Source organism: Triturus cristatus, chromosome 6 (assembly GCF_964204655.1).
Source record: "Triturus cristatus chromosome 6, aTriCri1.1, whole genome shotgun sequence".
Classification (NCBI taxonomy): domain Eukaryota; kingdom Metazoa; phylum Chordata; class Amphibia; order Caudata; family Salamandridae; genus Triturus; species Triturus cristatus.
This window is the reverse complement of record NC_140589.1, coordinates 1559265785-1559278056: the sequence shown is the minus strand read 5'-3', so window position 1 is coordinate 1559278056 and position 12272 is coordinate 1559265785. Positions and strand designations below refer to the sequence as shown.

At 43.9% G+C, this 12272-nt stretch overlaps 1 protein-coding gene across 1 annotated transcript in view; it reads right to left on the bottom strand.

Moving 5' to 3' along the window:
* PCSK2 (proprotein convertase subtilisin/kexin type 2) overlaps positions 1-12272 on the bottom strand; it is an 845391-nt gene that overhangs the window by 319417 nt on the left and 513702 nt on the right. Inside the window, exon 6 of the mRNA XM_085612711.1 lies at positions 5777-5853. Within this exon, the coding sequence (XP_085468837.1) occupies positions 5777-5853 (77 nt within the window). The remainder of the gene's footprint in view (positions 1-5776; positions 5854-12272) is intronic.

The following is a 12272-nucleotide window of genomic DNA, read 5'->3' as shown; positions in this document are numbered from 1 at the left end:
TACGTATTGAGACCTGTGTGTAGGGCAGCAAGGAGCTCAAGTCTACACGGGAGGACAGTGTAATTGGGTCTGGCATTGCCGATCGTCTCTGACGTCAGGGTAGGGCTTGCATTAAGAGGAATGGGGGAAACTGTAGCCAGATTGGTAGAAGACGGTCTAAGGCTAACGCCCACTACCCGAGGTTTGGTGAGAGAGTCGTCTGGGTAAGTCATTGTGAGGGAGGGAACCAGAGAGGTCATTATAGGGGACATTGGTTGATGGTGTGTGTTGGAGGGTGTGGCTAGGGAGGGTATCAGAGAGGTCATTATAGGGGACATTGTTCGACGGTATGTGTCGGAGGGTGTGGCCAGGTTGAAGGTAGTGTTGGGAGGTGGGGGCGCGCGAGGTATTTAGTCCAGTTGAGGGAGAGGGAGGGTCTGTTTGGGATTAGCAGATAGTGGTAGAGGAGAGAGAGTAGTTTAGGGTATTTGGCCCTGTTGTGTGAGTGGAGTGGTCAGTGAAAGAAAGTGTCTATCAAAGAAGGTGAGGTAAGGGTCAGTGGCTTGGCAGTGGGTATATTCCCTGTTCTGAAAATGGATATGTCAATTTCTCCTATAAAAGATAGGAAGGGGGACGTCATCAGTTTTATTCCATAGGGTATTTTGAGTGATTTAGTGACTTGTAGGAGGAGGATGAAGATGCTTTTCTTGGTGCCATCGAGCACGCTAAGGCAGGTATCGGCTATTAGTGTTTCCGAGTGCAGCTTCAGTAGCTTATGTTTGAGACTCGTTTTTGCGTACTTGGAGAAATTTTCAGGATACAAGATGTTCAATGAGTTTGGGCCATATCTGGTCAGGGTGGAATCCAGGGGCTTGTGTAGGTCCATTGCTAAGGAAGTTCCTTGATTGATTTATGAGGAATCATTCATCCTGGTTCGAATTGGGAATACTATTCAAACATAGCATAGGTATATTAGCATGGGGCTGACTTTAGAGTAAAGCAACAAGTATACTGGGACAGTTCCCAGAAAATGCCAGGACTAAAAATTGACGATGAAGAGACATTGAAAGGAAGGTCCTTGATTGTGTTCTGAGGAATCATTCACCCTGATTTCAATTGGGAAATACTATTTAAATATATCATGGGCATGATAGCATGGGGCTGACTTTAGTTTCAAGTAACACGGATGCTGAGACAAGTAAAAGCCAGGACTGAAATTAACGATCAAGAGGCACCGTTGTAAGATGGCCGCTGCTTTGGGAACTAAAGAGAATAGTCTTACCTTTCAGTTCATGCAGTGATAGGTTGCACACAGTCCTACTTTACTTTCTGTTCATGGGCTAGAGTGCAAGTCCTATATCGGTTTCCCTCAGGTTGCTCAGGTCACCATCTTGTAGAGGAAATCTTTATTTTTAAGGATAAAAATCCACATGAACAGATATTTTGAGGATAAAAAGTCGCCGCTCTGCGATAAGAGCACCACGCACAATTCATGGGCTATTCCAGAGTGCACTTGTGTGGGACCCTCATCGTGTCAAATCCAATTTGCTGCCGTATCTTGTTTTTCAAGCAAGGAGCTCTGTCGTTCATGGTGGCGGGCTCTTATATAGCGAAGCAGAAGCAGCCAGACAAACATTTATCACAATGCAAGCGTATCCTGCTCGATCGCATTGGCAGATGTGACATGCACCACTATGGGGCCGGCAGGGCTGTACGGCTTTAGGTATAGGAGTGGGCACCAGACCCAGGTAGACAAATCATCATAGTCATCTAGACGGGAAGATCAAAAATCAGGAAAAATACCCCAGGTCATCAGATGATGGGAGGAATAACTCACTTTGGAAATTCTTCCAAGAACAGCACATCGTTGAGGTATTCCAACCGGGGCGAGACCCAAACAGCGCCTTTCCGATTGATGGAAAACATGGGAAGCAGGCCCCGCCAGTCCAGAGGAGATTAAATCATGTGCCTAGGGATATCCGATAAGGGCGACATCCAGGGACGGGAGAAGTCAGACCAGCGTGGTAGTTAGTGCAGCAAGTGCAGTTATAAGGACTCCCACTGCAGCAGCGAGAAGGCACAGCTCAGCTGCTGCGGGTAGATGAAGGTCAATCATACATGCATCGGGATTGAGCTGAGAGAGAGAAATAAAATAGAGGTAAGTGCCATCAGCTATGTTCCAATGCCGTTGTCGTGTTGATGCTGTAAGGCAATGGGTTGGATGGCAGGGCATATCCAGGGATATTTACTGTTCGGTGAACACAAGCCCCAGAGCGCCTCGGCTGAGCTCCGGCTCGGCAGCCATCTTATCATCTATATATCTCACCAGTCATTCATACCACTCTAAAGGTGTGGAGCTCAATATGTATCAAAGGCAGACTCACAAGCTGCTCCGTGCCTTTATGGCAATTTTTGGAAACCCAGGTTTCACTCTAAGCCTTGACAGCTTAGTAAAAAATGGGTGATGTATTAAAATGGGAGACGTTCCCAAGATCAAGATCAAATGAAGTTATAGTTAGGCTATGGAAAGGAGATGGGTTTAGATATACACATAGTCAACCCACTGTTATGCATTTGTGTATCAAGGCACGGTCAACAAGAGATCTAGCAGGTGTATAAAAGAGGCAAGGAGATAACTTAATCTCGGTCTCATCTAAACCACTCTGATAGAATCCAATAGGGAGATTAGGTGGCAGCTGCTATGGCATGGGTGGAGAAATCAGGGTCCCATTTTAACAATGTGCAAAGGAAAGAGATCACGGTTTACACACACAAATAAATCACACTTGTTCAGGGAATAGAGGAGGGGCTAGAAATTCTCACTCTGGTTAGACTCTACAGAATTAGTGATGAAAGGCTACATAAGTGTTTGTGTGGATGTGGTCAAAGGAAAAGTACAACTTTTATTACTAAGCTGGCTGCACAGTGAGATAACACTTTATATATTGTCACTAAGCATGTATGCTAGCTCCATATTTAACATGCATCAATACCTAGCCTTTGTAGGTGCCAGGACCTAGTTAGTGTATCTTGTCTAATGTTAAACCCAGGATGATCAACAGGTTAAAAGTGTTTATTTTAACTTTTGCTGGCTACTGTTTCTGGTTACAGATGTTCAGGGCTGAAGTGGCACTCCTACAGCCATGCTATTAAATGACTCACAGGGGTAGCATAGCACAATACATTCCTTAAGTGATAGCTGACTTTTATGCCAATGGTACTAGTTCTGAGCCATACTATTGTGGGCTTACCTAAAAGTCAGCCTGGCCAATTCTGGTTAACCAAATATTTCCCACATACAGAAGTCAGAACATATGAACTAGGAGACAGATTATCAGGTCACCCATTGACCAAGAGACCAATTTGTGCTAATACCAAAAGGGAGTCACTGTTCCTAAGTAGAGAGAGAAAGAAGGGAAGTAAGAGGTACTCCCATTGTGTGCTACTCTAATTGTGGGGTGCAGTGTGTCCTCATCTTGATGCTCTCACACACCCCGAAGGATGTCATGCTTCATCATTGCGGTACAAAAGGGGGTGGTGATGGACGGAGCATCAGAACCAATCAAACACTCACACCAAGTCAACAGATCTGGGTTTGATCCATCACCGTTCTTTAGCCCACTCTGCCACCCCACTTCAGACATGGCCATATGCAAATCAGTCTGACCCTGTGCCTCATGGGAACAGTCCAGCCCGAACTGCCAAGCCATGCCTTCCCTGGACCGGAAACAAGCTTCCTAGGACTGGTTTCTGGCATTTCAGCCGTCTTCAGCCAGGCTTGCTTGAATCCAGTGGCAAAGTGAGCAAGGGATGCTTCATCATTGGGCTTTTGCTCCTCATCGGGCCGGCGCGGCAATGCCCTACGGGCCCCCCTAAGGGTCTCTTTTTCGGAGATCTTTTGATGAAGCCGTATGGGTGCGTGGGGGTAAGAGGCAGTGAAGTCCTCGAAGGTGTATTAAAAAATGACTGGAGGGACAGTGATTAATTTTTATTTAAGGTGACCCCCTCTGTCATTATTATAACAAAGTGTATGGTGCTGGCCCATTTCTAACAGGTATTATGTCCCTTTGTAGCTGAGTAACTATAGTTACCCATAGGACATTGCAGTGCCGGCCGAAGGATAAGCAAAAGACCAATGATGAAGCATGACATCCTTTGGGGTGTGTGAGGGCATCAAGATGAGGACACACTGCCCCCACAATTAGAGTAGCACACAACGAGAGTACCTCTTACTTCCTTTCTTTCTCTCTCTACTTAGGAACGGTGACTCCCTTTTGGTATAAGTTTAACTTTGGGTGCACGGGTCACCGGACCTTTTGAATAGCTCCTAGAGTCCCCCTCTTTTGAAAAATAGGCCAATTTATGCTAGCAAATTACAGTTGACAAAATAGGGAAAATACAGAAGAACCACACAAAGAGATGTTTTCCTACAGGCTACTAGACTAGTGCATACTTAATAATACAGATTTTATGTGTTTGTGAATGGAGCAGGATAATAGCCTTTAACTTCCCCAAATGATGGAGGCAGCCTCAGAGTACAGATTTATTCTGTACAGCTAAGGACATGCCGGTATCAAAAAAGGATACCTAAGTTCATCACCTTTCTAGGTAGGCTGCTTAGAGATGGCCATCGAAGTTACAGAATGTGTTTGAAGGGTAGCATGCCTTACAGTCCCAAATGAATCAATTCAATAATTGAGTTGTTGAATTCTATGTAGGTATTGTACATCTATGATTCTATCTCGTTGTGAAGATTTTGTAGCTCACACTGGGTCAGTGTTTTGTGACCATATGATATCAATGTGTGTGTCTTTGGTAGAACACCAGGCTGTGAATTCCTAAAGGTGTTTAGTAATGGGTCCAAATACATATAAAAAAAGGGCAGGGGCAGTGATAAACCCTCAGGCAACTCAACAAAAGATGAACCTCTTGTGGAAGAAAGGGGCCCAGTTATATCTATTGTTGGAAAGGCAGTAAAAAGGACATGTCCCAACATTGGCATTTGGGTCATCACGGGCCAGTGAAGGCAGTCTTCTTAATAAGACATAATGTCAAATAAGGCAGATGGATTTTAGTAAGCAGTCTGTTCCTTTATCAGTTTAGGAAAGCAAAACCTCTTAAAAGCCTAAATTGCACTTTCTGGTCTGTGCCTTGGTCTAAAGCTCGGCTGAAGGGGAGAGAAATGGTTTTTATTGTCAAGATGTTTTTGTCAAGTTGGTGTGCAATGATGTCCTTTTCAAGTACCTGGACAAGAACGGGCAAATTAGTTACTTATCTTTAGGAAGCTGGCATGATACCCTATCATATGAATGAGTTCAGCAGCGGGCAGCTCAGTAGAGTGACATCCCGAGCGAACTGCCAAATCACCCACGCCCCTTCTTAAAGTGACTTCCGATACAACATCGGACACACATCTTTGTTACATAAAGCCAATTAAAGGTGGAGCTCTTAGTTTCTGACTGACTGATGTATGCTCTGTCATGCGGTCTGCCTTCTGAAGCTTGCAGGCTCCAGTGGTTATTAATTTGGAGCATAAAGAATGTATGCCTGGGAATCAGAGCATCTCCAGTGAAGGAACTCCTATGGGATGGACATACATCAACACCAAGACCTATTGAAATTTAGGTGAGACTTGAAAGACTGCCTATAGTTTCAGTAAATTCCATCACTGGCATGAGTGACTGCTGGTTATTGCTAGTATCAAGAAGACCCTGGGTGTAAAGTGCGCTCTATCGAAACAACAGGAAAACAAAGACAAACTTGGGAGTATCTATTTGCCCGACTGTGCCACACGTACCTGTTAAACCAGTCATCTGTGTAACGGGGGTACGGGTATGGGTCATTGCTGCTGAAGTCATAGCTTGCTTCTGCATTCTAAAAGGTAAAAATAGTTCACTAAATCTGCATTACATCATCAATAAAATGCACAAAGATTCAAAGCAAGGTAAACAGAAAAGAACAAAGTGCAAACAAAACACAAACTCCTACATTTTGGAAAAGACCTTTGCTTTTACATGTTGTTCTGCTCTTAGATTCTGTACATCCAGTTAATAGGAGAGATGAAATTGGACACGAGGCTGTTCCTTCTTCCCTTCATTATCAGTCTAAGTAATATGCTATGTGGAGTAAAAAAGAGTGTATATTTTTTTTATACCACCTTTTTTATTTTCTTACCACCTGTGGTACTATTTATATGTTCACACTGACTTTCAGTCTCCTTATTTCTTAGTATGTTTTGTTCTATTTCTTAGTATGTTTTGTTCTATTTCTTACTATGTTTGCCTTCATTCCTTTCTCTTTTGCATATTTCATTTGGCAATTTATTCTCCCTTTCTTTAACTCACAAGTCTATCTTCCCCATCTTTCATACAAAGTTAGGTCTGCCAAATTTTTAGCATTTTGACAGTGGTAGAAATCACCTGCTATGGCTCAAAAGGTGATGTTTTCACAGTTAAAAATCATTTATATAAGATACCTAAAATAAGGATCACTAGTAAGTTCTTTAACAATGGGCCAGTGATTTAAATTGCATAGTATAAGCTAGTTTGTTTTACCTTATCAAAATTGTGCTGGATGGCGCCAGTTCTTTGCACTATAAATCATGCATAATTTCTCGATTCTAATGTGATTCAGAATACTTTTCATGACTATCAGACTTAACACTTATGCGTTTTTACAAAGCATGCCTTAACCCAACAGGCATTAACATACATTGATTTTTACAACGTGTTGTAATACCATGCAGTGCGTTACCACGCATTTCTTTACAACGCAGTGAATTGGTATTGTGTGATATTCACTTGTGGGAGCAAAGTATATATACATTTTTTGGGGGGTAACTCCTAACCTCTTTTATTGAAAAAAAATGTTTTCTTTTTTTGTTTTGGGGCAACCTCCCAAACCCACCGTTTCCTCCCTTTGTCACCACCCACCTATCAAAACTAAAAAACATCTACCTTTGTTTACATTTGCCTGCCATTAAACCCTAGATACCACTTACCTCCCTTTACCTCTACCCTCCATTACACTCACCACCCTAAACCCTTATATATCCCTTTACGCCTAAATTCCTTTTTTTAAATGACATAATAATTATGACATTTAGAAAAAATACCTGTGTGGGAAAACGCCATGTAGTAAAGTATCAACAATGGGCCTGTGTGGTACTTACCTGTGTGGTACTCTCCTGCTGGGTAAAGACTATGGGGCATATTTACAATAACTGGTGCATCCCTGCATATCAGCAGGGATGCGCCAGTTATTGTGTGCCACAGCTCCGCCACCATGGATGCGCCGCATTTACAATGCGGCGCACCATGGGGCAAAAACGGCACAGATGCGTGACGCATCTGTGCCATAAAAGTGGCGCACTGCTGGAGTTGCGTCGCAAGCGCGGCACAGCTCCAGCAATGCTCTGGGGGGGCCCTATCTTGTGAATGCTGCGTCAATCCTTATGCCTGCTTCAGGCAGGCGCAGGGTTTTGAAGCAGCATGGGCCTAAAAGTGACTGAGTGAAATCTTGTAGATTTCACTCAGCCACTTTTAGGAGGCGTTCCTGCGACGGAACGCCCCCCCCCCCCCCCCTGTGCAGGAACACCTACTTCTGGCGCAGGGCTTTACAACGTGACACATCTCCCAGATGCGTCACATTGTAAGTACCCCGCACCATGGCCCAGGATTTGCGCCGCCGAAACGGCGGCGTAAATGAGGCGCAAGGGGCTTGTAAATCTGCCCCTATATCCTCTTTATACACCTAGGGCCACAATAGATACATTCATCAACGGAATGCTCATTTTCTATCTGTGCTACACTGTGCATGGGTGGGGGTGCTATGGCGAATATTTATTTGGGAGAATAGATAATTTGTCAATCCACCATGTTTAATCTACTTCTTGACAAATAAGTGTCCACTGGCATGTTACCTAATGTTCTTATCTGTGGCACAATATTATTGACCGCACTCTTGTTTTGCACTTACTTGCCCCATATTTAATTCACTCATGGCTACTGAGAGGTCCTGACCCGTTCTCCTCTCCCTGACGACCATAGATAGGTAGCGCCCATATAATTCACATAGCACCCTCTTGCGTTTTTCACATAACTGTGTTCTGAACATGAACTACAGATGTCTTTCAGAGATTTCTTGAGATTGGTTTCCGTGCATCATCACTGCGATTTTATTTCCTCATAATTAATTGTGCTTCACATGAGATTATTTTCAACTTCATTAACACAGAGCAGCATGTCTCAGAGGGATTGGGTACCCAGTAAATGCTCTGTGCCTCCTGTGTAAGGTCCGCAAAGTAGAAACAAGTGTGGGAAGTCTTGCACCTTGCGGCATTCATTTCAGGAAAATGCCATTCCTTGTTGTATGGGCACTCGTTTGATAATCGGGAGGCCGAAGTATAAACTCCCATTCGCGCATCAGAATATTGATGGCACAGCAGTGCTTAATGTGTAAATAAAGTAAGTGCCAGGGCCCTTCTCAGGAGTCCACTGCAGCCTGCACTACGAATTATGCCCTGCCAACACTGACAATAACAGTACCAAAATTATTACTAACCATTGGACTCTTAAAAGTGTCACAATTCAGACTATCCAAGGCCACCCAAAGCTACAAGAATGGCGTGGAATTGTCTAAATTGGTATTTTTTTTTAATGTATATTGAATTAGTAACACAGTTGTTGTGCTCTTCTCAGAATTAGACAATAGAGCGCCACCGTGTGGTAGACTGTCATTAGTGCTGGTGTTGAGAATTAAGTGCTGGTGTCCAGCACCAGAAACCATCTGCTCACATTAAGAACTGTGCACAGAATATTGAGGACAAAATATCAAATCCAAAATATTGACCGATAATTATAGATTCTTTGGGCCTCATTTATGAAAAGTGACGCATTACTGCGTGAAAACAGTGATGCGCCACTTTTCACTGCGCCCTCCCTGCGACTCCAGTGATGCGTCATATTTACAGTATGACGCATCATGTCGCAAGGAGTCACAGATACGTCAGTATTTCTGACGTATCTGTAGGCGCAAAAGTGACGCATCGCTGGAGTGTGTCACAAAAGTGACGCAACTCCAGCAATGTGTCCTTTCACATGGGGCAAGCCCCATGTGAAAGGGCCTGCGTCAGTCTTACGCCTGCTGTGAGGCAGGCGCAAGAAATTGACGCATTTGCACACTAGAAGTGGCGCAGTGAAATCTCGTAGATTTCACTGCGTCACTTCTACGACCCTTTGTTGCGTCAAAACGCCCCCCTTGCATACATTATACCTGGCGCAGGTATAATGTGGCGCAGAGGTTTACAAAGTGACGCATCTACCTAGATGCGTCACTTTGTAAATATGGCGCAACATGGCGCATGTTTTCTGCCACTGGTGCGTCACAAAAAGTGACGCACCGGCGGCGCAAAAGTGACGCAGGGGCTCATAAATGAGCCCCTTTATACCTAACTCCACATATATGTATTTGAGTGATTTATACATCTTCAAGGGACACAGGTGTGAAGTTGGTGGCAATAGTAGATTTATACTCACCTACATGAACTTACCTTTTGATATTTTATTACTTGATATTCTTGATATTCTTATACCACAATATTTTGGATGGGGCAATATTTTGGGGTACAATCTAATTTTCACACTCACTGGTTTGTGAATGGGTGTGCCATTTGCGATGTGGCCTATGCACTAACAGGTCATATCGCAAACAGTCCATTCACAATTAATATTTTTTAAGATCAATAGTAATTAACAATGATTAGAGTGGTTCACTTTGCGACCACGCTGATTCACTGGGAATGGAAGGCTGGAGGCCTCTCACCCTGCATTTGCGTTCTCAAACCTGGAACATTTATTTACCTCCATGCCGAATAAACAGGAGCGGCTCGTCCACTAGGGCGGAGGTCCGTCGCCCCACTGCTTTCTCGAACTGCTAGAAGCAGAAACATAAAATGGTAAAACTACCATTTTATGTTTCTGCTACTCGCACTGCGAGAAAGCAGAAGTGTTTGGTTGTGGGCAGGCGGGGCAGGGAAGGAGTGGTGTGCCCACTCCTGAATGCCCATGACTGATTTGGTCGGCCCTCTGGGACCACCCAAACCAGTCATGCACACTCTGCCCTTTCTCCATGCAGGCTGCAATGAAGCCTACATGGAGAAAATGATCTCCCATAGGCACCTGGCTAGGAACCCTCCCGACTAATCACAATGCTGCCATTGCAGCATTGTGATTGACTTAGGGGAGGGGAGGGAGGCTGCCTGCTTTGTATTCCTTAGAGCAGAAGCAGGCGCTGAGAAAACACGGGACCCAGTCGGCCGGTGGACAGGTAAGTCTTAAAAATGTATTATTACATTTCCCCTTCTCCCTATATGATCCCGCTCCCCCACCCGCGATTAATGACAGTCGGGTCTGCCAATAAAGGGACAGATGCTGGTCTATTAGACCAAAAAGGAATCTATCTCACTAGGAAAGTTTCTTCTTTGCAAATAATTTACCAACCAAACATAGGGGTTGGCAATTTACCAGTGGTTCGTCGCCGAAGTTGACTTGATAAAAACATTTTCAACTTGTGAATATGATAGGGACGCCCCTTTCCAACTTCCTCCCATTTTCAATTCAGAAAGGGTCGCAAGAGCCCTTTTATGGGTCAGAAAGTACTTCCTGAGTCATTAAATGACATTTGTACATTGTATACAGCCATTTTGCAGTAGCAAAACCGGTGATTTTGTGAAATGCTGTATTTGCTACGTCTTTAAAGCCTAGTTGATATGAGATAGCATCTGATTGTACTCCTTTACATGGTTGATGTTTGTAAAAAGCTGTCTAGTCATTGATATTTAGGACATTGACTGGACCTTTAAATTCACAAGTGTTCAATAGCTTATGAGCCAGCAAATTCTGGCTGCCCCAAGTTGCAGATTACAGGTAAATCACATATCATCTTAACCTTTCTCTTAGAAGTGTATTTTTGATAGTTAGAAATCTCCTTCTATGCTATGATTTTGTTTATTACACTCATCCCATCTTTCAGAGGAACGATATGTGGAGAAGGTTTTTTACCCAGTTCAATATCATTTTTGATCATGAAGACGTTTATCCAGCGGCGGATCCTACCCTAAGGCGGATGAGCGCCACCCCTCTGAGTGGTAAACAGCAGTGGAAAAAGGAAAAATAGAATGAATTGACACTATGTTATTATCATTTTATTTTTCCGTAGTGAGGCAGGTTTACATGGTGGGGCAGGGCTGGGGTGTTTTCACAGCCAGCAGGGGAGGAGTGGTTGGGGCATTTAAGGGTGCATGATGGTTTGGCCGGCCGTCTTCGACTGGCCAATCAGTCATGCACCCTTTGCATGTTCTCCAACAGCTGTGTGGTACTGCCTGGGTGGAGAACATGTACAGACTCATAGTCCGGTCTGTGCACCAAACCACGGAGCTCAGACCAATGATGACACTGCTGTCATGGTGACAGCAGGATTTTGATTGGCTTAGGGGAGTCTGTGTGTGCTTCCTGCTTCCGGAAGGAAAATAAGAGGAAGGAGGCAAGGTGAGGTGGCAGCCGGCAGCAAGGTAAGTCACTTTTAATTTATTTTTCTATCCCCCACCCTCGCCTCACCTGTACTGCTCTGTGGCAGCCACAACTGAGTTCCTTATGAAATTAATACCTTGGTCCGAAATGCCAACAACATATGTTGAACTCTTGATCATAGGTAAGCGCATTAATAAATTACACAAGATGAATGAATGCAAGAATACAAGTTATAGGGGTATAAGGTTTAACCTCTGTCTATGAAAACAATGCCTTCTAATCTGGACTACTTGTGCAATTATTCAGCTAGACCTTGACACATCATTTTCAGTGACAAAATCTTTTTACATTGTTTTATATGGAAAAGTTTGTCCTGGGACTAAAGTGATCATTAAAATGATACACTGGAGAACACTATGGTACACTGTCATTTGGATTATAACTCACACAAGTAATTTTCCCTTCAACTAATAATTATAGTTCTGACTGAAGTAAAATACAAGTAGACCTGCAGATTGTCAGTGCTCAAGAATCTCCCTAACATCCTGAGACATGGTTCCATAAATGTTAGGGGCATCATTAACCCTTGTGTGCAAGTCTGCTATCCTGTCATGGTGGATAACTACACCAGCCATGATGGCAGATAAAGCACTCTAGTTTGGGGAGCTGATCTGCCACTGTTTCTAATGGATTCACTCCGGATATTGAGGGGAGATCTACGTGGTGGACCCAGAGGTTTTTTCGGTCTACCCAGCGACCTCTTGA